The following is a 24,738-nucleotide window of genomic DNA, read 5'->3' on the forward strand; positions in this document are numbered from 1 at the left end:
GTCATCATGCCGTCTGGTAGCTCACCTTCAAGAATGTTTTTCTCTGTACGTATACTAGATGTAGCATCCTTCTACTGCCTGATACACAACGATACAAACATAACAAGGTCAAAGCCTTGGCTGGTCTACTTTGAATCAACTGCTGGTGCTGCGCATTGATCCCTGTGGTTGTAAATGTCACAATGACAACTGTATTCCTTTGTATTTAATCCATATTTATTGCTTTTCAGCTTTATCATCCTGTCATTAGGTCCTCTTCTGGCCTTCCTTAAATCACATCCCTTTAATACAAATATTGGGAGATAATGAGAGTACTAACTAGACTTTGATTTCTAAAGCTATCTTTTCCATACTGAAATGCCATATTGCCATTTTTATTTGTTTAAACCAGTACTGAAACACTGTGACATTATTAAGCCATTCAAAATTCCAAATAAACATAAGTGTATGAAAGGAAAAAACTACAAATTGCACACTTTAAAGTAACACACACCAGTAAAGAAACTTTTCTTTTGGTTATATGGTGTAATAGGGATATTTGTTATGATATACAATTATCCTCCCCTTTCCTACCCATAACATTTCTAATACTGGTCTAAAACAGCATGCAGGTGAATATTTAAAAATACAGCAGTTAAAAATTAAAACACTTACCAAATCAAGACTGCAACTACAGGGAAAAACATCTAGCTCAGGCACAGAACAGCCTAAACTTCTACCTAGTCTATCAGCCGAGGAGGTGCTCATTTTGAATCTTACCTACATTTGGGCAGATTCTCCTCAGCTGGATGACAGCAGGCCCTGACATTAATAACATCTTGATGCTCAGTTTCAGACCTGTACTCATGATCACCACAGATCACCAAAATATTTACTGGGGAATACAAACTAAGACAAACAAAAACATTTAAGAAATTTAAGCCCCCAGCCCCCACATGCCCATAAATACAACTTATACCCCCTTTATTTATTAGAAGTATTCATTTTGCCTTGGTAACAAACACAGAAAAAAAAATCAACTACCCACTAGAACTCTACTGGAAGCCATTCTACTTGTATTTTAGTTAAAATACCTAAAAGCATGGCGGCATTACAATGAGTTGAGGTGATTTTCAGTTAAGGCTGTAGACTTGCTAAAAAAGCACTGCATAGCCAAGACCAAACATTCTGTTAATTTGCACATAGGTAGATGTTTGTGTGTGCATACATGCATGTGTGCGTGTATACTATACATGTATATGTTCTGCATACACCTGCTTGATGATCTATAGAATTTAATCTCTCATCTAGCTACTATTTGACCATGTAACACACATATTTTTGCATACCTGTGCTTTTCTGCATTTTTAAGTGGTATGAAGTAATAAAATAGGTGCCAAACCTATAAAGAATTCTTTCCTTTCTCATACCTTAGCAATCTCAAGGAACAAATTCCCCTAACATGCTTTAGTTCAACAGATTATCTTTACCACAGCAAGTAGTCAACTCAAATACAGATTCTATGTAACTTCATGTACTTTTTTACCCTTCATGGGACAAAGGGTAAAAAGCAGTTTGCCTCTTAGACGACAGATTATTATATTAATAATCTAATGACACGTGACAAACTGCTGTCCTTCAGCTATGCTAAGTTGTTCGCCTCTCAAGGCAGACTACAGAACCCTGCTGGAGCAGTAAGCTCCCGACAGTGATGTGCTTGCAGTTGTTGACGTTTTCTGGTTGCATTTTTGAAGATTGGACAGAAAGCTATTGGAGGGCAGAGTCAATACTACATTACTGTCATATTGACAAAATGGGGGGTGAGCAGTGTCTGTAATACGGATGCTGTGTTTCTGGTGACCAACAGTTTCTTCCTGGTGTCCTCAGACAGTGAGGCGTAGGGACGCAAACAAAACAGTGCTCAGCTGCTCACCTACTTCATGCTGAGGCTGTGCAGAAAGAGCATGAAGTTCACCACATCCTCCTCCCTGCTCAAAAGTGCTCAGAAGTTTGGCAATACGAACTGCACTGCCTTCAGCATGCAAGTAACTTGTAACCTGTGTCCCTCCTGATTAAGAGGGACAGGGGCCCAGAGAAGTAAGTCACGCTGAGATGCGAACCAAATATAGCTTGTGGGAAAAAAAATCCCTAAATTCCAAAGGAAAGCTAAAAAAAAATATAAAAATGCTAAATGCAAACAGGAAGTGGGAATGAGATTTTTTCTACAGCTTTGATGAATGCTTCAATACTACAGTAGCCTTCCACTTCTGTTTGATAGGAGAACATTATTTATAACCATAAAACCTACAACTTTCGTAGACTACAACTTTCTTTCAGGAGCTCAACCACAACAACGGGTCTTTATGAAGGTCTTTGTTACAACTCAGCATGGAGATGAAGTAGGCTAGATTCCTCTCAACCTCAAGCTGTAAATCAAGGCACTATTTTGGATTTGCTGAGATTGAAGTCATTTATATCTTAGCTGTAAGTACCATCGCTACAAGCAGAAGTCATCAGTCCAACAATGAAGCTAGGCTCTTTTCAACCAGTGCTGCTTCTTTTCCTTGGTCCAAAGCCATTTATGTCCGTCCAACTTCAGTGCTTTCTGTGGCACACATTTCCACAGTGTGCTCACTTAGAGATTTCAAAAGCTGAAATGTCAAACAGCATTGAAGATGAAGAAAAATCAACCATGTTGCAAAATGCACTTTGTATGTCCGTCAGAATATGTGTGGAGGTTGACTTTAAGGCTTGAAAGGTTTGAGAACTCTTTTCAAAAAAGAAGAGTTGTTAAGAACTAAAAAACATTTAAATTTAGGTGAACTGTTTTGAATCAACATATGTTTTTCAAGACTTAAAAGCATGCTTTTTGGAGAACCTGCAATACTCTGGAGATCATTATTTGCCTTTCAGCAAATGCAGACAAAGTTGAAAGCAAAGCATTCTTTCATACTTACTGCAGTTTTAATATCCTGAATACATATTTTAGCCATTAGCTGCCTTGACACCTTTAAGGAAAGGATGGATGACACCCAAAGGGAGAGGTCAGCCTACGCTGTTTTTGACGACTAAACTCTACAACTGCAACACCTTCCCCTTCCTCTTCCAACTCTCTAAAGCCTAGAAGCACACGCATTTCCTAGGCACATCCTGATGGCTTCTACAGTCTGACAGTGCCTACGGCTGCGCTCAGCGCAGCAGCACCAGCACCCCAGAGGTACCTGCCCAGGGTTTAGCAGCCCGGTGAGATGCCCATGGCTGCCACCAGCTGGCACAGGGCCGCACACCGGGCCTCGCAGCAGCAGCTGCCCGCCGCGGTACTCCCGGCTCTGGCGTCCCAGCGCGCTGTGCCGGGCCGGGCACCCCTCGGCAGCGCTTCCTTCGCGGTTTCCAGCAGGCAGCGCCGCTCTCGGCGGTGCCAGCAGCCGCAGCCGGTTTAAAGGACACATTCCAGGTTTGTGCAGTTTTCCCCCCGGTCCCATCGCGAAGCCCGCCCGCACTTTACAGACCGGGAGGGCACCCCCAGGCTGCCGGGCAGCGCGGGGAGCCCGGCCCGCCGCGGCCGCGCACTCACCGCAAGAAGCGCCGGAGCTCGGCCGGTCCCACGCCGCGCAGCCGCAGCGCCTCCCGGGGGCTGCCCAGCGGGGCGAAGAGCCGCGGCGCCCTGGCCAGCAGCACGGCCCGGTGCGCCCGCAGCTCCGCGCCTCCCGCCCGCAGCGTCACGTCGCAGCGCGTCCCCTCCGCCAGCAGCCTGCGGGAGCACACCCGTACCGGTACCGCTACCGCTACCGTTACCGGCGCCGCTACCGCCTCCCCGCCGCCTCGCCTCGCCTCGCCCCGCGCCCACCTGCCGACGTCCCGCCGCAGCTGCTCGGCCAACGCCTCCCGCAGCCGCTGTCGCTCCGCCGCCCCCGGGCCGGGGCCCCTCGGCGCGGAGCCGCCGCCGCAGCGCGCCATGAGCCGCTGTGCCTCAGGCGGGGCGGTGGCACCGCGCCGTGCCTCGGCTGCGCGCCCCGCGCTCCTCGCGAAGGCGGAACCAGAGCCGGGGCCGCCGCGCAGCGAGCGGGGGGAGCCCGCGGCCAATGGGAGGCCAATGGGAGGCCGCAGGGCCCGCCTGGCCCCGCCCTCCCCGAGCCACAGGCACAGGGCCGGGGCGGGAGGGGGCGCGGCCTCGCAGCCCGGCCCCGTCGCCGGGAGCGGGAGCGCGGCTGCTCCGCGCCCGGGCCCCCCGGCTGGAAGCTGCGCTGAGGAAGCGCTCCGCAGGAAGGCAGGTACAGGGAGCAGGGTCAGGTGCATTTTATTGGACAGAGGTGGACTCGATACACATTAGATCGCAATTTTCCATTCTTCTTGGTCAGGTATGTTGAGAGTACAGGTTCCCATTTGTCAGTCCAAAAGGGAAAAAAAATGCATCACACAAAGCAGCTGCATCCAACAACACAACAAGATCCGTGTCATTATTCACTTGAAGACTAGAAATGTGCCCAGAAAGTTTTCAGTCATTCTATATGCTAAAATACAGATAATAAAAAGAGTTAGTAACTGTTTAATGGTAAAATACATTAAAAAATCAGGCAAATTGAGAATGACAACCCATGACTTCCCTCTGTATGGCACCGCTCCATTGTTTCATTATAAATTTGTAAAAGGCACCACACACTGAGACTGTAAAGCAAGGGAGAAAACAAAACCAAGCAACTTTCTGTGATTTTCTTTCTGTACAAACACATATATCTTAAGGCAGGTGTTTTCATGTGCAAAATACAAGTATACAGGTAAAACCAATGTTGGTATCAGATATTCTCATACTCACTTCTTTTAGCAGTAACGTTGGTGTCCAAATGTACAGTACATTGAAAACACTTTTCTCTAACAGAGCTCAAAATAGAAGGCAGGCTGGAAATATGGCCCTGATAACAATTACTTTTTTAAATCTGAAGAACTTTTATGTAGACCCCTTAGAACATGTACAAACAGTCATTCTCTTTTTCTTGTCTCTTCCTTTAGAAAGGTCCATATCAACTTGTTCACTATGTCAGGTTGATCCTGCTGGAGCCAATGACTGGCCTCAGACAAAATAGTTAATCTGAAATGATTTTTAACATAAATCCGTGTAATTTCTGCCATATCAACTTCCATAAAGGCATCTTTTTCTCCCCATAACAGCAGGGTTGGCATGGTGACTTCATGGTGCTGCAGAGGTAGGCAGCTTTAAAAATAAAATACACTTAGTTTAGTCTGGTTTTATAGAAATCACCAAGACAGGTTTCAATCAACTTAGCTTTTGAAATAAACACATATAATCTTATTGCAAGCTTTCCAGGTTCTGTATTATCTTCTACAACGCCAATAAAACATTAATGTGACTCAAAGTACTCTAACTGTTTTTAAGGATGCTAAAGGTATGTGTCTGATATCGTTGCTGGTTGCAACATTTAGAATATAACAAGCAACGTGCAACATAACATACAACAATTTAGAACAGATTCTGTGATCAGATACAAATCATTACTATGCTGATGCTCAAACAACAATTTTAAACCAATAATGTATAAAAATGATATTCTGAATGAATTGTTATGACAGATAGAGTGCTAGGTTGAAACCTGGGAGTTAGTTAAGAAACTACACTCTGTAAGAAAGGAAAGACAAAGAACAAAGATGGCATGCATTAGTTTAATGTAAGACAAAACTGGAGACTTCGAAGACATTCCTCCTCTCTACTTATATATAACATCAAGAATTATTAATAAAATGTCACATTATTATTTAATTGCACATAATTATTTAATTTCATTTTGATGGATGAACTTGGAAAATTCTTAAAATGACTTCTGTAGGAGTGGATTTAGGTCTCATTTTTCAAACCAAACTGACCCAACCCACTGAACCATAGCTCATTTATAGTATCATTTTTTTTAATTGTTTATCTGATGATCTGGTTCAGTACATTTACATTAATCTCTTTAAGTTTCAAACTACTCTGGATACCTTTACTACTGTACAGTTTATTATTATTCCTTTGTGCCAAGTGCCTTGCAAGATTTGTTCCCTTGGGAAAACTCTCCTGGGCCTGTATCTAAAGTACAGTGAATGGAAGGACCGCTGTGCTATTTATACAAGAATGTGCTCATGATGGATGGAACTAGGTAATTCAAATCATCTCTTTTGAAATAACTTCCTAGAAAAAATAAGCCCCGAAGAGCTGAAACTCCAGATGAATAGCAATGGATTGGAAACCTTTCACATGTACGTGACCAGTGCCTGCCCACTTTCATCAAAAAAATAAACCAAACAGTGCATAAGCACACACACACACAGGGATTGGTAGTGATTAACAGAAATTAATCAACAGTAATTAATATCTGTGAAAATCCATTCTGATTAGTAACTGATACTAAGCTTGCTTTCTTGAGCCTGCAAAAAGCCTGAAACAATAGTTGATGTGCAACTCTTCTCATCCCATCAGAATCCCACAGCAATCCAGCTGCCGGCTGCCACAGCTCCTTCTCTGTCACTGTCAGAGAAGCAGCTGGTTCATGTGTGCTCACAGGTGCGAGGTGCTACAGCAAATGTGACAAGCAAGGCTTAGGGTGCTCCTGCCTCCCTAGCTCCTCATTAGCCCTATGCTGGGGCCCTGCTGTGTAGTTCCATGGACAGCATGGAAGGCACAGGAAGAGCAGTAAGGGTGGCACTAAGCTTGGTCTAGGGAAAATGAAAGGTTCATCTACTGCAGAGACTTTGCTGAGTTTAGGGAAGCTAGAGAGGCACGCAGGAGGTTTAGCACTGCTGAAGCCTGGTGGCAGGAAGGGACTAAAGAGTTCAAACCCACTCCTCTTGGTATATTCCTTGTAGCTAGCTATGAGGCTGCAAGTCACAAATAGAGAATAAGCAGATCAAAGATGCTCTGGCCCTGTTAAGCTTTTGGTAGATAACCATGGAGTGTCAGCCACTAAGCCAGTGACTTCCACAAAAGTTAAAACCATCAGAAAATTGTTTGAGAAAATATTAAGCTTGCAAAAATCTTTCCTATGATGCTGGCTTTCAGTCTTAGTCTATGCTTGCTCCCTGCTATACATGCTCACTGGTGCCAGTGAGCAATATGAAATCTATGCAAGAACAAAAAGAAAAAAGGGGTTAACAAAAAGGGTTAGTTACTAAACAAACTAACTAATGTTTTTATAAAAAAACAGCCCAAGCACAATAAAATTGAAACCAGACAGTTTTGTAAAGTTATAAGGAAAAGTAAGGGTAACTTACTTGGAGCTATAATACAAATTAACATCAAATATTTGTTTGCATGTTTTGTTTAGAGATGAATTTTTGTGATTACCATGAGTTCTGTCAGTGAGAAAGAGGCTTCAATTTATCAGATTGTGAACACAGATCTTCCTTACCAGCACTCTGGTTGTTTCACTGTTTCATGTGGATACATTATAAAATTAACTTTGCATCAGGCTGCTTGACACTCAACACATTCATCACTTGTTGAAACTTTAAAAACAATTGTCTTTTTTCTCTTCTATGTTGGTGGCAGAAGACACGATAACGTTTTTGGCCTCTAGAGGTCTCTAGAATATTTAACCTTGTTGCGGAATGTTACACTGACCTGAAAATATTTCTGTAGTGGTTGATGGGTCCAGTTAATGCTCCGGGTTGTGAAAAGACGTACAGATAAGCTTCAATATCCTCTGCTGTTAATCTGCAGCCTTTCCTTCCAATTCCAGTGGCTTGGCTGGTAAATAAACTTTTCAGAACCTACAAAGGAAGAATAAAAAGCCTAAGATATCTAAGAAATGTTATATTTATCATTCAAGAGGACACGTCTTTCTAAAATCTATTTATACGTTGTTGGGAATAGAATTAATGGTTCGAATGTTTTTATTGGAGAGCTATCTGTAATGCACTCACTAAACTTATTTCTGATGTAACTTACTCCAGAATAATTAAAGTATAGGCAAACATGAGTATCACCAATTTACTCAGTTCTGCACTGCGACGTGAGAGGCAGAGGCAGGCTGCAGGCACACAATTTTTTCAGGAATGGGCCCCAGCAGCTGAGAGGGTGAGAGGGAGGAGATGAGAGCTCTCCAGCTCGCAGTCCCGCAGGCATGCAGCACCAGGAGCACGGTACTGGGCTGCACGCGTCTGGGAGGATGCATGCCTTCAGCTGCTTTTTCCATTTCTACATGTTTGTATTGATGGCTTAATGTTATGTAAGGTGTTGGCCTTACTGTTTTCTTGGGCACAGTTAATCACCTGGAAGAATGTGCTAGCCAGACTCCCAGCCTGCCTGCCCTGAAGCAGGCAGTGAGGGATGAGAGGATAGCCCACCACTCACAGGAAGCCTTGCCTAAGCCAGCAGGAGTTCTCCAGGCACCAAATGTGTCCCATGGCATGGGCACAAGTAAAATGTTACCAGCTGACTACTGAGGTGGAGCAACACACTGTAGAGATGGAGGTTAAAAGGATGTATGTACCTGAATGCCTGCCAGAAATGCAAAAGCAATTGTGAATCCCACAGATGGTATATACTTATATTCCACTTTGTATAAATATATACAACTGAAGAAAAATCAGAAAGCTCTGTATTTTTTCCAGTAATTATCATTACATCAGAAGGCACCAACTTAGGTAGGCAATTCTTCCATCGCTGACAGTTAAATATATAAAGAAGAGCACTCAGTTTGCTCACCTTGAAATCATTTACTGTAAACATGAATTCAGGAAACCATGGCATTTGGAAAAAGAAGTAGTAAGCAGATTTAATCAATTGTGATGGATGTCGTAGAATGTATTCTGAAACAAAAATGCCCATGAATTAAAAATGAAAACTGATGACTCAAAGCAAATTACTGTTAATATCACTATTTTTTAAACTTAAAGGAATGCTTTAAAAATACTACGTACAAGTATGCTATGTTACATAAGCTGATTACTGTTTCAGGAGTAAGTATATGATGTGGCCATTAAAATATACTTCTTGTTTTATAAGTGGTAATAGAAACAGACAGCAAAGCCTACCACAGATTAGGTGAGAGCACTGACATTTGAGAGTTTAATTGCATGGTAAGATTTTCACTTAGAGAACTATTTGTGTAGCGAGTCTAAGGCATTCTTTCAGGTGTAGAATAAGAGGCATAAACGCAAGTATTACTTCTATCTTAATGTATTTCTGTCATCAAAGATGTGATGTACAGAAATCTGTAGATGATAATCCACTCACATTGTAAAGGGAGCATCAATCCTGGTCATGAAAGGACAGAATTTTTCTAAGTCTTCTTTCTTGGCAATTTCAAGAACCGCAATCAAGATTACATTGCCACTTTTGAAAGACATTGAAGAATATATAACGGAAGAGTGATATAGCCAAATTTGCAGTCTCTTTTTTGAAACTGAAATTTTGTGTCTCTGATAAATTGCAAAAGCCAACACTCACATTCAGGTGTCTAACTTCTAAAAGCAAGCACAGAATGTATGCGATACCAGGAGGTCTAGAACCTATCCTTTAGAAATGCAAATTCAGAAAAGCAAAGTTGCACTCCCATTCTAGTAGTGAATAAAAATGGGTTAAAAAAAAAAAAAAGTAAATTGGAGCCTCAGCTACCTTCTAAGCACTCATATCTTACACACTCCTAAACTGCATTTTGCCATTAATGGACCATCATCAATAATGCTTACTTGACTTTTCTGTGCTAATATGTTACTATTATGTTTCCAAATATGTTATTAAACTAAAATATTTCCACTATTGCGTGACATACAAATATTTTGTTTAAATATTTAATTTTACTAAGAGGATTATAGAGATTTTGTCAATATTGGGAAAGGATAAATCACCATTTTCTAATAGGGAGACTTCCCCACCTCATTGCTTAATCTAACAAACACAGTACTGTTACCAGTCCATTGATGTTAGGATATGTGAATGTAGTGGTAAGTCAAAAAATCCTGAGATGGAAATTCTAAGGAAGGAACTCTCAAAAAATCTGGTATCATAATTGCTATCAATTATCAATGAGAAATGGCATGCATTAAGTAACTAAGTCATTAAGGTATGCCCAAAGTAGTGATATGTAACAAAGATCAAGTGATTTCAAATGCATGAATACAATAATCCCTTAGGAGTGGTTGGGAGGATGTTAACAGCTATTACAGAATTAATTGTGTAAATAAAAAAAGAATTAACCCCCAGACTTTTATCATAGTAAAGATTACGATATTAAAGGCAATGGAGAATACTCCATTTATAAGCTATTTTCATTTAATCCACAGTCAAACAAATTTGATCCAGGGAGACTTTATCAAGCTACATAACCTGCATTGTACTTCTAAAAATATGCAAACAAATACTAAGAAAAGCTGTAGTAATATGTATTTTGCTTCTGTACAGCCTGGCTCCCAATCTTAGTGAAAATGCTGCAAAAACTCCTGATTGCTCCAGTGGTGGTACAGACATTTCGTTGGGTAAGTGAAGCTTAACTACCTGGCAAAACATTCTTTATTACCATAGAAAGGTGGCCAAGAACACTGTGAGAACAATAGGTATGAACGGTTCTGAGATGAAAATTAAAGCTTCACTGAGTTTTCTCAACTATTTCTGGGCAAGTGGGGTGATTATAGAATGGAAATAGTATAAAGCCTGCAATTTAAGAAGTTAAAATCAGTGAGATACTACTGTCATTGTAACTACTGAACACAGATCTAATACCTATGAAATATTTTGTCATTCTGGATAGCAGACAAGCTCAAAGCCTATCACAGAACAAATTCTGCTAGTGCACCCTTTTTGAACTAGCACATTCCTCTCGTATGCAGGCTGAAGAAGTTGTCTTGTTGCAATGAATATTGTACAGGATCATAGTGTTTCATTTGTCACCTAAATCAGGATTAAACACTAAAAGTCTGATTGTCATTTACACAAAGGCTGTTTTGTACAGTTTTTATAATGCAGTGAGACCTTAACCTAGGCATAATGCAATACACATTCATGTTCAGGGAACTTTATCCTGCCAGGTTCATGTACATGAAAATTATGTTTTTGTGAACCTTCCAGGATTAAGAAAAAAGATCAGAAACTCCCACTTCCTACAGTAAATTATTTCCCAAAGTAAAATACCTAATACTTTACTGCTTCGTAAAATACAGTCCAGATTGTGAGGAGGACTGAATTCTGGTAACTTAACCACTGAACATCTAAAAGAGCAAGTAGTTGGTTCTTCTTTAAGCAACCTCAAAGCAAACACAATCTTAATGAAAATGCAAATAGTCTGGGTTAACACATACACATATGTAACATTATAACTATTATAAAACTCACCTGTAAACACAGAAGGATGAGGGAAATTAACCACAATCAGCTTTGTCACCATTTCAGGGTAACATATAGCCACTAACCAAGCGATCATTCCTCCCCAGTCGTGGCCAATCAACACGCACTTGTTGTATCCTACCACATAAACACAGATTTGTGCTTTTATTTCAGTAAAATTTGTGTCCATAAAAAATATTGCAATTTCTGGGTAAAATAGGTGGTCCAGCACATGTATTAATGTAACTATATTCACAGTTACATTATTGCTTCCATTACTAAAGGCAAAAAAAAAAAAGTGCACTATTGTAGCTAAAAATTTAGCACATAATTAAAATTATTTAATTTAGCTTCAATCACACTTGAAGTGTAAATGTGAAGCTGAAGTAATTTGGCATCCAAATAGCCACACTGTTCACATATGAGCCAATTCGGGGTCAAATACATGATTTAAGTTGCAGTCATTATAATGCATGTGCAGTTACTGTGTTTAGGGAGTTTGGAGTTTGAAACCGCAAACAGAAAGACTGAGATGTCCTGAGCCCTTCCTGAACAAAATTAATCTTTATAAATTGTTTTGAATATGGGAGGTTGTCTAAGGATTAAACACCACCATTATGCAAAAAGGGGGAATTACACTTAATAGCCATATAAATATTACATATACATATTAAACACATTTATATATTTAGCAGGCTTGTAGCACTTCTCCACATGCTGTTTTAATGGCAATTTTAAAAGTTCTTGGTATTCATCTCCTTATTCTTCCATTATGAAAATGGGAATTTTGCAGCAATAAAAGGAGGGAAAACCATGACTGTTTTTGAAAGCCTAACTACTCCTCCTTTAACCCTTCCTGGAATACATACTAGAGTCTCACCTGCCGTCACACTCCTCCTTGAGGATTGTAATACTGAGTATGTATGATACAAATAAAATGTATAAAAGCCCAAATGTTTTGAATTTTGGCAGAAATTTGGACACAGTTTTCAAAGCATCTTAAAACCCCTCTTGAATAGAAATCTCATGGAGCATTTTTGATTCTTTTCTCCAAAAGAATTTACCTTGGGGTTAGAACAAACTATGATAGGAAGCCTCAGAAATACTTTTTTTCCCCCCCCCCCATAAATATTTAAATCCCTATGAAATTGCATTATGATCAGAGTACTTCACAAGCATAACCATGGCATTACCATGGAGATTAACACAACCAGTGAAAGTTGGAAAATGTAAACACAGTGTGGGGACAGCCTGCCCAATCTTTTGACACTATTCAAATATCACAATCAAAACAAATCCTAAATTCAAACCTTAAGACTGGCATCACTGCTCTGCTATTTCTTCATGCGAAATGCAGGAAGTTGTACTTATCCCTAGTACTGTATCCTTAGAGTATCCAAGGAATTAATGGTTCAGAGAATGGGTCTAATCTCATCCTTTTATTGGTATGGAGGAGAAATACCCTTCAGTAGGTGTTAGTTTATTGCCAGAACAGCTATACTTCCTGCTGAACTGGAGGAACAAAGTTTGCAGACTTGCTTTAGTTCAAGATCATCACACCATGTACTTGCCACAGAGAGCAATGTATTCCGTGTTCTGTTGCTTTCACTGTTGCATAAGACACAGTGATTCAGCTCTTGTATACTGACTACCATGCAGGAGTAGTATTTTGGGATTTTTTTTTCTTAATACAGCAGATGCACTGTCACCATATTTGGAAAGCCCATAACATTTATTCTATCTTGTTTGTGCTAGAAGAATTTCACCTGATACCAGTTCTCTTGTCTGCAAGTGCTATTAGACTAATCTACAACAGTACCCATTGAGTGCAATGGGTAGGAGGAGTAAGTGAAAGTCTGTTTAGTTAGGGGAAAAGACCATAGGTTTGTCCTGATGGATTTCACAGCATTTTAAACTATGATGGAAAATCATCTTTACATATTGTTTACACTGACATATATGTCACAATCAATTTTTTTCTGCTAGTATTGATAATAGTCCATAAAATACGAGTATCCTTAGCTTTATATCCATACATATCTATAAAGTGTATATATTAAACAGAATGCTTTTTTTTGAAATCAATTATAGATATTAATGTGTTTTCTTTCCCCAGAAAATTAAATTGTCTATGATCTGAGTAGTTTCTCTTTTAACGCACCCAGAGATTCCAAAATATCCTTTATATCTGTTATCAGGCAATCTAACTTGTAATTTTCTTTGTGAGAAGGAGCATCTGTTTCTCCATAACCTCTCAAATCCAGGGCCACCACTCGATATTCACTTTTAAATTCCCGCAGTTGATGGCGCCAAGAATACCTAACAAAGGAGAAAAAAAAAAGTCAGAGTTATAAGGTCAAGCAGTATGATACCAAAATGCAGTCAATGCTTTTGCTCCCAGATAGCTGAACGTAAGTTATCATGGCTTTGTTTGCAATGAGATTCTTTTTTCTTTCTGTGGTATGCTGATAGTTGTTTGTGGCTATAGCAATTTTGTGCTCCCTTCTTGAATTATCCAGTAAGGAAATGCAGCTGCTAGAGAGGGGGCATGGCCAGAGCCTGGATATTTCAAGTTTCTAGAGTCTGTCATGGTCCCTTTGTTGCTAAGGAAGCAGGCAAGCAGAGCACAGAGAGGAGTATTCTGTTTTATCTTTGTAACCAAAATATCATCCAAAAAGAAAGGTCTGATAAGCTTTCTTTCCTCCCTGGCTTGTTCACATGCAAATTTTGGTAAGACTAGGGAAATATGCCTCAAGAGACAGATTTTTTTTTTTCTCTTCAGAAAAAAAATGTCAGATAATTCATATGCTAAATTAACCAAAGAAATACAATGAATAACAAATAAACTTGGTGACTTCCATATGATTTATATTATGTACACCTCTGTATTGCGATACTACCAGAATTGTTCCAGAGCAATCTCACAGTGTGTTGGTACTGCATAAAGTATTGTATTGTTTGCATTTCTATGGGAAAGAGTGATAGCATTATGTACTTTAAAGACATACAAAGTAAATAACTTAATAAGTCCTGGGCTATTCCTCATTCTGTATTAGTACATAGTGAGTGGATGACTGCATTATAAAAGCAAAAACAATAAGAAAATGGAAGGCTTGATCCTACAAGAACTACTTGCCTTCAATTGTTAATTAAAACCAAATAAATTTCAGAATAGCCACTACCAAGAAACACATGGCCTTATCTTACATTGCAATAGAAAGGTACACAAAAAACATGATCCTTCTAGGTCTATGTAACAATGGCTGAATCCTTCTTTGCTAGGATCTAGCTTTTATTTCTGCTCTCATTTCAACAGTCTCAGATAAATGATACAAAGAATTTGAATCATCAGGTATCATGAGAGAAGCACAGAATTCTACCTTAATTCAAACAGCGTCTATATCAGTCCATTGGCTGTTCCACTTTAGCTTTGCCTCCAGCCCAGTAGGGATTTTGAACATACCGTAAGTAATATTACAATAATACCCATTAATTATAGAAATTTGTATTCATGTAAACACAACAGTCAGAATCTTTTCATGTCAGTGCTGTATAATGCAAATGCAATACTTAGCACAGATCTCTAGGAATTAAATTTTTAAAGGCATTATACAATAACTTGGAAGCTGAATTTGCCATGGTAACTGTTGTAGCTATCATATATCCTTCAGTAAGAAGAATCAACAAAGCCCATAAATAAATAAATAAACTGTGTTTGTTTTAGAAACATGTCTAGTTGCTATCCTCATCTCCTGTTTTCACAACAGTGCATCAGTCACCAAATGTCTGGCTGACTGGGCTTTATATCCAAAGAAATCCTTTAACCCTATCTGAAATGTAACTACTGGGCAATTGTTCTGCAGACATAATTTGGAAAAGCTGGTGGATGGCTTCATTTTCATAAGGCTGAATAATGGAAATTATTCTGTGACTTTCTGATCACATTATTTCTGAAGGGTAGCTTGTATAAAATTTAGGAGCTAGCACATATCTTTATAGGTACTCAGCTGTCTCAATACATCATGCTCGTTTTCAAATATTTGAATATTGTCTTTCCACAAAATTGGTATTGATTTTCAAGTTCCTGTACATCTAAAGCACTTAATGGCTTTGCTGCATTATATTCTTTAGTGATCTTTCATCATCTTCAGACATACTCAGTCACTTCCTAAGGCCAGTGTTGTCTGGTTATAGTTGTCCTACTTATAACCTTGAGACATTTGAAGGCAGAGGATTTGTTACAATTAAGAATTGTAACTGTGAATCTTATCCTTTTTTTTTTTTTTTTTTTGGTAGTCAAACAGTACAAAGCTGATGCTGCTTTAAAATCTCTTGTGATTATTTTATCACATGGTCTCAGAACAATCTCTGTTCTTGCATTAAAATTCTGCACTAATTGAATTTACAAACCAACATCAGTATTTGTAGTGTGACTAATTTATAGACTAATTATCATTTACCATTGCAAACCATGAAAACAGCTCTGAATTTTGAAAACAATACACTGGATCTCAATAGAATAAATACATAAAATGCTGAATTTTGCATATTATTCTCACTGTAGGGGAAATTAGCTCTAGTCTCAGCTGTCTTATTGTGTTAGAATACACGTTAAATACACATTATGCAAGATATGCATAATCGTTGCATAGAATATGCAACTCCCCTCCGTCTAACTGACTTTTTAATCAACGTTTATAGCTTTTAGACTTTTAATTAGAAATTTATTATTAGAGTAATCTGCTTCTTTGAAAATGTATTGTAAAGTAATAACTTTACAAAAAAAAAATAATCCTGTAGTCTGACTTAATCCAACTATCTTTTTGGTAGAAAGTAAAAACTTTCTACTGTCATCCTCAATGCCTTTAGTATCTCCAGGAAATTTCTAAGGGAAGAAAACTGACCTCTGTTTCATCTGGGTCACTTTATCATGGCATGTCCTGAGTCCAGCTTGAAAGATCACAATTCCAACACTGGAGCCTAGCTCCATATCTGAGTTTAGGAAGGAAAAGGATCACTTAACTTGCTGAATTACAAGCATCACCACTTCCTCTATTCACTTACTGGTTTTAGGTGTAAGTTCTGCATGCCATGCCTCACTAGGCAAATCTGCCAGTGACAGCTCAAGAAATTCTGTTCAAATGCTGGACACATGACTGCTTTTCTTTGTTACAAACAAACATTTTGGGTTGGTTGTGATTCATCATTCATCTTATGATGAACTAAAAATAGAGCCTCCTTCCCTGAGTAGCACTCTGAAATTAGGCTGCAAGGTAGCCTATAGAGCTCACAGTTCTTCTCTCTCTCCCCTAGTTAAAACTTACATGTAGTATTTTTAACAAAGCCATCCATACTGCACACATATCTTGAATCCTCATTTTAGCACCCTCTACTATAATTCCTAATTTTAACTGTAATTCCTAAGTTTAGCCATGTCAGTGTAAATGTTATGTGTTTTCCAAGTGGGAAGTTCATTAAAAATGAGTAGTTCCTCCCCAAAATTTGAATGAAAGTGTACAGGCAATGTAAAAAAAAGATAGTCGGATTAAGTCAGACTACAAGATTTTTTTTTGTGGTTGCTGCAGTTAAAAAATTCAATGGCTTGTTTCCTACTAGAACTTAATGCTTTTAGTATTCATAGATATACAAAAAAGTTCACTCTGAGGATATTTAAGCTTGATCATCACTCAGGTATCTTAAGCAGCCTCATTTGTACAAGAAAAGCTTGTAGGGAGTTTTACCAGAATTCTGGAAAGCCATGAAGCAGCAGCATGAGTGGTTTACCCCTTTCTCCAGCAGCCACATAGTGGAATCTTAACCCTGAATCCTAGAACGAAAGAAGAAGTATTGCGTTTTTAGTGCGGCATAGAACTGCTGTACTGGGATTTGAGAATGAAAATGGCTTTAGACAATACTCTAAGGAATAACATATTGTCCCTGAAAAAAAAATCAAATCGTCAATTCTCAAAGCTGAAGTCTAATGCGTTCCTGAGATCAGGTACCACTGCCCCCTGGCAATGCTGAGCATCCCACACCCCAGCTGCTACAGTCCTGGGCAGGGCGTCCTTGCTGCGTGCCAAGCTGTGTTGACTGCGTGTCAATTCAGCCATGAGCACACTCATGGGTCTGAAAGAGCACACACCTGGCATGGACACTAGGCAGTGAAGATCATCGCAGGAGCTAGGACCTTTCTTCACACAGACAGGGCATGTGCTTTGTGGAAAGACTTTAAGACATAGTATACTTTAAATGCACTTTCAAGCTTTCACTTAGTTTCTAAGATTGTGCAACTATTTAAAAGCTATTTAAAACCGTCACATTGCAGTGTGGCACAATAAAGGATGGCATGCATTCTTAAAAACATAAAGCAATCGAAGTTAAGCAACTACAAAGCAAGTACTTTTTGCTTGTTTCCTTTACTGTGCAAGGCTTCAGACTTGCCTCAGAAAATAAAGCCTTAATGTAATCATCTTCTTTCTACCCTAGCCACTATAAGAAAATGGATCTTACAAGAATTACCAGCAGGCAACTAACTTACTGTTAGCAGTCCAGCTGCTGAACACTGAAATGCCGCTGAAGTGAATAAATGCAAGCTTACACTAACTCAAGGTCAAGTCCTTGAGCTGAAATTAAGCCTACTAGGCTACTGAATTCTGGCACAGGGGTGGATACACAAGTCAGCAAAGACTTAACTCACAAAATACAACGTGCTGTTTAGAAGTCATGTGAAAGAAACTGCAGGAAGAAAGGTCATACAGCTGCTGAACAAATGTCAAAGCCTGCACCATCGCTGCTATTTTAAAAAGGGAAGAAAAAATCCCTGCCTTTGCTGTAGATCAAGATCTCATGTCATGTTGAGGATTGCAACTGCACAGGTTTTTCTTGCCTGAGATGCTTCAGATTCTCTGAAATACCTCGGCACTGCTAACTCACCAACCAACAAAAAAAACCATGAACTTACATTTTGGTCTTGGAAAGAGCTCTGGAATTGAAATAATTGCTTTCTTATCTTCATGTTCACTATTGATATAGTAGGAACTTTTGGCTCAGTTCTGCCCAAAGTTACACCAATTTTTCTCTTCTGGGATGGCAGTGAATTTGGAGTCCCTAGAAGTACAAATGGCTGTACATTTCTAAGCACTTGCTGATACCTTCTCACTACACTTTAGGTCCAGTACATCATCTCCACCATTCCCTGTATCACACCCTGCCTTTGACCCCTTTAAAATAACAGATGTTTCTCAGTTCTCTTCCAGAGATTCTCATTTCATAGGTAGTTGGTTTGCCCTCCTCCATTCCGATTCTTTCAGTTAGTGTCCTTTAGGGATTTGCCCTCAGTGCTTTTACTTTAATCTTTTTATTGCTTTTAAGGACATCGCCTTTACCCATACAGATTTGATTGTCACTTGCACAGCAGCAGTTTAAATGTCACACGCCCCAAACTAAGCCCACCCTCTACCTTTTCGGGTGCTCCTTTCAGTTCCCTTTTTTCTGTTATTGCAACAGTCCTTGCGGTCCCCCAAGACACATGTAGGACATTGCCATCTTATCTGAAACATGCTTTGGTCTTTCTTTTGCTGAAATCTGTCCAGGTCTGTACGATACATGTAGGAAAGCCATACAGTAGCCAACGGCAAGCAGGTTTCATATTGCCTGAAAAGAGTGACCGACCGTCACATCGACAAAGTTGGCTTTGCCCCCAGAGCTCTCTCCGTCCTGCCACAGCCCCCACTTCCCAGCACCCAGCCACTTGCAGTTTGGCGCTGGAGGGAAGAAGAATGCAGCACAGGTCTGAAGAAGCATGTGCGTGCCTCCCGGTGATGCTGGAAAAAGCAAGCAGGCAGATCACGAGCAGCGGGGAGCCTCGGTACCTCGGTAGTTCAGATCAGTGCCACCTGCCAAAAAGCACCTGCCCGGGCCCCACAGAACTAAGGGCTCGCCACTCGTTTCACCCCAAACACGGCTTTAGGACATCCGCGACGCCTTCTGCGGCCCCGGGAGCTCCCCGGCTCCGCGAGGCGCCGCTCCCGGGGGGCCCGGACCGGGGCCCTTCCTTCCTGCGGCCGCGGCGCACGGCGGGGACCCCGCGATGCCGGGCCGGGGGGACAGGGGCAGGGGCAGGGGCAGGGGCAGGGGCAGGGGAGCGCGCAGGGGAGCCGCGCGCACGGGGCGGGGGCGCGCTCGCGGGGGCGCGCTCGGGCCTTTCCCGCCCTGCCCCGAGCCTTCACCTTGATCCGGACGTAGCAGTGGGTGCCCAGCGAGGGGTCGTTGAGGCAGGCGGGGGGGTTCTCCCGCACCGCCCGGCGGAACGTCTCGCCCGGCCGCCGGCCGATGCTCCAGAGCAGCCGCAGCCCGGCGATGCAGGCGCACAGCCCGCAGTAGCCGTACACCAGCGCCCAGAAGAGCAGCGCCCGGGCGGCCGCCAGCAGCCGGCGGGCGGGCGGCGGGCACGCAGCGCCGGGTCTCGCCATCGGGCCCCGCCGCCGCCGCCCGGGAGGGGCTGCGAGCGCCGCCGCCGCCAGGAGCCGCCCGAGCTGAGGCACCGGCAGCGGCGCGCCCGCCCCGCGGCCCCCCGCGGCCCTCGCCCTGCCGCCGCCGGGCACGGCGCCGCGCCGCCCTCCCGCCGCCGCCCCGGCCGTAGCGGCCCGGCCCGGCCCCGGCGCTGCCGAGCGGCTTCCCCCCGGCGCTGGGCCGCGCGGGGCAGCCTCGCCTGCCATGCCCCGCCAGGGGCCGGGGCGCCGCCGCTCCGCCGGAGGCTTGGGGCGCGCTCACCTCCCTTGCGCGGAGGGTGAAGCTCGGGGAGGTGGCTGCGCGCTTGCAGCCCCCTGGTTGTAAAGCTGCCTTCTGGCCTTAACAGTTGGCCTCCGAAAGGTCAGCCTGTAATACATTGCAACCTGAAGCGCATGCCGTCAGCGTGCATGTTTCTGGAAAACACGCTGGTTTGGAGCTCTGGCACGGGCATTTATAAAAATACAATTTATTCTAATCAAGAAATTTGGTAGCAGAGGAAATTGGATCAATCTTACCAGCTTGGCTCCAGCAGAGATCAACGTGATACTGAGATCTCAGCCATACAAGGTGGACATTAGCCGAGCCGATGCCCATCCACTAGCTGCAGATGTCACGTATGGGGCTGCAGATGCTGAGATACAAAGAACAGCCCCAGTCAGCACATACCAGGTGTGAACCTACTGATAGGTAAAGAGTTATTCAGGATTAGAACAATTTATGTAATCCAAAATTACAAGAAAAAGCATGACTATATTAAGCCATTGATCCTACAGGTTATCAAAATACAGGTACATGCTGCAGTTGGTTAGTTCTGCAAGACGAAGAAGCATGGGCTGAGTAGCTGCTGAGTGCAAGAAAAGCAGCATTGAGCTTGCGCGTTAAGTCCTGGTCCAACTCATTGCAGAGCCTGCTCACCTCCGCTCCATGGTGGTTCTCAGGGTACAGGCTGGTCCATGGCTTGTAGAGGCCATGTGGGAGAGTCAGTGCCAATAAGGCAGACCTGTGCACAACTGCCAGCAGGGCTTCTGGGGATTTAGCCAAATTTTACTTGAATTTGACCAAGACCAGAATTTGTGCTTGATCCAGCTGAGTTCAGAGGATTAGATCTTCCAAAAGGTGTTTTATGCTCCTTCAAACAGTGCATGTAGAAGCTGGTGCAAAGACACCGTGTGTTTGTTAACTAACACATGTAATTTAATGAGTTATTAAAAAAAATGGATATACATATATATGGAAAGAATATATATCATTTTAAACTGCGCATAGAACACAGCTCGCAGACAGTTTTTGTCTGTAACATACCAAATGCTTTCTCCTACTTGTTCTAAATTCAGACTTACAAATATAGACACTGATGTTGAAACCTTTCCCTTTGAAAACTGTGGCAGAATTAATGCTGATTTCAACATGTTCATTTTTTTTTTGTTTTAAATCAGATAAGCAGCAGAAAGGCATGTTATAAATGATTGCCCAGTTTCATGCATTTTTAATCTTAAAAAATACAAAACAGGTATCTGAAATTAATCTTTTACTGATACAGATAAGATCTTCAAGCAGTGGTAAAAAACTGCCTGACTTCTTTTTATCAATAAGAAATGAAATCTCAGCAGCCCAGAACAGCTGACAACAGTTGTTGGTTTATGTATGTAGAAAATGCTGTGAATCACGCTGCTCACTGTCCATGCTTATTGGCTGCATGCAAGACCCCCAGATTTGAGGTCGGGAGCTTATCAGGCTGCTGGGGAAAAAAAGCTGGGCTATTTAAGGCTCCCTTCCTTGTCTTAGGCAAGAAGAAAAGGAATAACATCAGAAGCTGGTATGATTCAGTTAAGAAACTAACCTTTGCAGACTCCAGCAGGATTATATGAATCGTGCCTACCAAGCCTGAGCCTTCCGTTCATACTCCAATTACTCATACCATGAACCCTAGGAATAGCACATAACTGATTTTTTATATATCAGCCTTTTTGCTGATAACCTTTTTTGTAGGGAAGAAGGTTTTTGCAGTTTTTTTTTTAAGACTAAGGATTTTCCCATAGTGTACCTGAGTAGACCGGCGATCCAGTTAGATAAGTTAGAAAGTATGGCAGAGGGAAAACAGCCAATATTTTTGTGTCACAGTAGTCATTGAGCTCCCTAACAAACAAGCCACCAGAATGAATTAGCAGAAAACCTCCCCTAAGAATAATTAAACAAGAATAAAACAAGGTTGGAAATCCTGGAGTTGACCACAAGCTTCCACCTGCTTCCAAAAAAAGGTTGATGAAAGCCCAGCCATAGATTAGGCACCTTGAATACAAGAGGGATTAAGAATGGAACAGTGATGTGCATTCTTATAAGCAGATACTTGGCCAAACTAAGCCATATTTCTTGTACAAAACTCAGCTTTTTTTTTTTTTTTCTTTTTTCTTTTTTCTTTTTTTTCTCCCCACAAGGATAGAACCAAATCTATTTCTAAATCTATTTCTAGCTTATACATCTAACTACCTAGGTAGCTTTATTTTAAAACTTTAAAATGACACACAACTTTTGCAAAAGCTTATAGAGTTTAGCTATGCAATCTTCAGATACAGATCCAGTGTCAGAGTTGGGAAGATGATACCACTGGAGACCTGACAGTTCAAAGCAGCTTCTGTACAGTGAGACTGTTGCTGTTGCTGCCTTCAGCCCACCCTGGGCTTAGTGTCTTCAGGGACCTCCAGCTGAGCTGCTTTAGCTGTCCTTTGCCAAAAAGCAGTAGAATTCCTCTTCCACTGAGGAATGCTTCCTTTGTATTCCAAGACCATGGTGCCTACACACCTGTGGCAGGCCTGTTTGCACATCAAATCTCTTCCACACATTCTCCAGAATAGCAGAATCTTCTGTATATCTCATGCCAACTAATGGTGAAGATGAATAAGCAAAATTGAGAAACACAACAATTATTTCTCTGGAGTCCTTGTATTTTGAGTTTTCTGTTTTCTGCTCTAAATTGTTTTTCTAACAGGTTCCAAGCCAAACAAACCCAAGGGCAGATTGTTTTACAAGCTCTGTCAGTGTGCTTTGCCCTCCATGATGTGCCATCTACCTACTTATCTTCTGTCAGTTCAACTAATCTCATCCTCCCCTCCAGCTGATAGTACAAAAAATTAACTTGTTCCATTGATAAACAACAGAACATCAAAGCTTTTAACTTTTCACTTAAGCGTGGATACTATCTACTAGGGTAGAGGCTAATATAAAAATGGTGTGTTTGTGCAGGTATTTTCACAAATGTTCAAGGTAACTTAATGGAATAACAGAACTTTGTTCACCTTTTAATAGTTAGGTAATTTGTATACTTTAAGCAATGTCTGTTTAAGCAGTATTTGGATACAGGCTGTATCTGCACAAGTGGGATACTTGCTGGCATCAAGAGTGGTGAGAGCTCTGGGAAAATGCAGCCGTTATAGGCCTGCTGCTTACATTTGGAGGCCATCTCCCTTTCTGCTGAACTCAGCCTGTCTGTAGGTAGGAACCCGTTATCTTTCAAGTGACTTGTAGGATGCAGATAAAAGGTTTATCAGATTACTATTAGCACCACTGATGCTATGACTTCTAATCATCACGACAATCTAAAGCAGTACAAAATAATAGTGTGTTTTTCCCCCCATGCATCACAATAAGAGAAGGCTAATTTCATTTATAGCTCTTGGTGAGCAGGTGATGCTGTGACCAGAGAAGCTGTTATAGAAACTAGAATTATTTTTTGAATAGGCAAAAGTAGCAGCTCATACCATTTCTATTACACGTGGCTATATAGAATAGATGAAATGCAAAGAATAAATTCTCACCTCCCCCTCCATCACTTCCTATTTCCAAAGCAGGATGGTTTGAGCTTGCATTAAGACAGCAGCAAGGCAGGGAGTCCTGAATGTGAACTGTAATATTTTATAGTAGGACAAATAGTTATTAACAATGTATTAAGAAATGAAGGTAGGGCTAAATCACTTCTAATGCAAATAGCAAACAAGATATCTTAAGAGCACCACTCTGTCATAACCCATCTTGTCACCCAGAGTCCCTTTCCTAGCCAAGTGCTCAAATCTCCCAAACAGCGGACATGAGCGTACATCCACATGGAGTTCATGTATGAGGACATCCTTAGATATTTCAAGGAGCAATACCCTAATCTGAGCATTTGTCAATATACAGTCTTTCTACAAATTAATCAACTACTACTATTCCAATCATAGAATATCCCAAGTTGGAAGGGACCCATAACGATCATCAAGTCCAACTCCTGGCACTGCACAGGTCTACCCAAAAGTTTAGACCACATGACCAAGTGCACAGTCCAACTGCTTCTTAAATTCAGACAGGCTTGGTGCAGTGACTACATCCTTGGGGAGCCTGTTCCAGTGTGCAACCAGTAGCAACAGAAGATACAAAGCAGCTTTTTAAGATGAAATACATGTATGTATTTTGGAGCTAGCACTACCTTTTCACCCAGCTGCCTGAAATATAAGGCTATCATTTTTATGCATACCTTAACTGTCATTTATGTATTTAAATGCAGTTTATTTCCTGTATCTGAAAATTCAGCTGTCTGTAGAAACTCTTGTCCAGTTATTTGTTTGGGTGGTCTGTGACAGATCCACATTACACCATTGACAGTGTTACCTTCACTTCCAGCTTTGATCCGGGAACGTGATAGACCAGAGGTCTCCCTGGGGCTCTCCCCAGGAGATTTGCGGTAGAGATTCAGCCAGGCCTCGATGTCAACATAGCTCAAATGTGAATGTGTGGAGCACAAGACAATCCACTGGGGTACAAGATAATATTTTGTATTGTTATTAAACAAAAAAGTAGTGTCTATTTAATCATTTACTTTACATCATTTGTGTGTTATAATGTATGTAATATATTTGTAGAATAGTGCATGTATATAATTTATAAATAAATTATACATACACTGG

General features: G+C 41.4%; 2 protein-coding genes across 6 annotated transcripts in view; both read right to left on the minus strand.

Moving 5' to 3' along the window:
• Positions 1–4,049, minus strand: part of BTBD8 (BTB domain containing 8) — a 36,325-nt gene extending 32,276 nt beyond the window's left edge. Inside the window, exons 1-2 of one of the 4 annotated variants that reach the window (XM_068690895.1) lie at positions 3,827–4,049; positions 3,554–3,730 (exon numbers count right to left, since the gene is read on the minus strand). In XM_068690895.1, coding sequence (XP_068546996.1) covers positions 3,554–3,730; positions 3,827–3,936 — 287 coding nt within the window. In that variant the 5' untranslated portion in view covers positions 3,937–4,049. The remainder of the gene's footprint in view (positions 1–3,553; positions 3,731–3,826) is intronic. The other 3 variants (XM_068690893.1, XM_068690892.1, XM_068690894.1) reach the window with 3 other exon arrangements.
• A 212-nt stretch (positions 4,050–4,261) lies between these two features.
• On the minus strand, positions 4,262–19,903 carry EPHX4 (epoxide hydrolase 4). Of its 2 annotated transcripts, XM_068690907.1 has the most exons (9): positions 19,519–19,903; positions 18,750–18,943; positions 18,252–18,397; positions 17,032–17,117; positions 13,452–13,609; positions 11,300–11,428; positions 8,675–8,778; positions 7,589–7,737; positions 4,262–5,188 (listed from the first exon to the last, which is right to left on the minus strand). In XM_068690907.1, the coding sequence occupies exons 2-9, from the start codon at positions 18,895–18,897 to the stop codon at positions 4,957–4,959; spliced, it is 1,152 nt and encodes a 383-aa protein (XP_068547008.1). In that variant the 5' UTR covers positions 18,898–18,943; positions 19,519–19,903; the 3' UTR covers positions 4,262–4,956. The 2 variants fall into 2 exon arrangements, with proteins under 2 accessions (XP_068547008.1, XP_068547009.1); XM_068690908.1 differs by lacking the exons at positions 18,252–18,397; positions 18,750–18,943 and having other exon boundaries at positions 19,519–19,761.
• Positions 19,904–24,738: the final 4,835 nt, after the last annotated feature.

The sequence above is a fragment of the Anas acuta genome, chromosome 8 (assembly GCF_963932015.1).
Source record: "Anas acuta chromosome 8, bAnaAcu1.1, whole genome shotgun sequence".
In the NCBI taxonomy this organism is placed as follows: domain Eukaryota; kingdom Metazoa; phylum Chordata; class Aves; order Anseriformes; family Anatidae; genus Anas; species Anas acuta.

What these genes read in the sequence shown, in the direction of transcription:
- EPHX4 (XM_068690907.1), bottom strand. Translation starts at nt 18,897, where the DNA reads ATGTATCGTACAGACCTGGACAGATTTCAGCAAAAGAAAGACCAAAGC. An exon ending in TCATCCTTCTGTGTTTACAG is followed by an intron (nt 8,779 to 11,299) that starts GTGAGTTTTATA and finishes TTTTTGTTTCAG; the next exon opens with AATACATTCTACGACATCCA. An exon ending in TTACAGTAAATGATTTCAAG is followed by an intron (nt 7,738 to 8,674) that starts GTGAGCAAACTG and finishes CTTCCTTTGTAG; the next exon opens with GTTCTGAAAAGTTTATTTAC.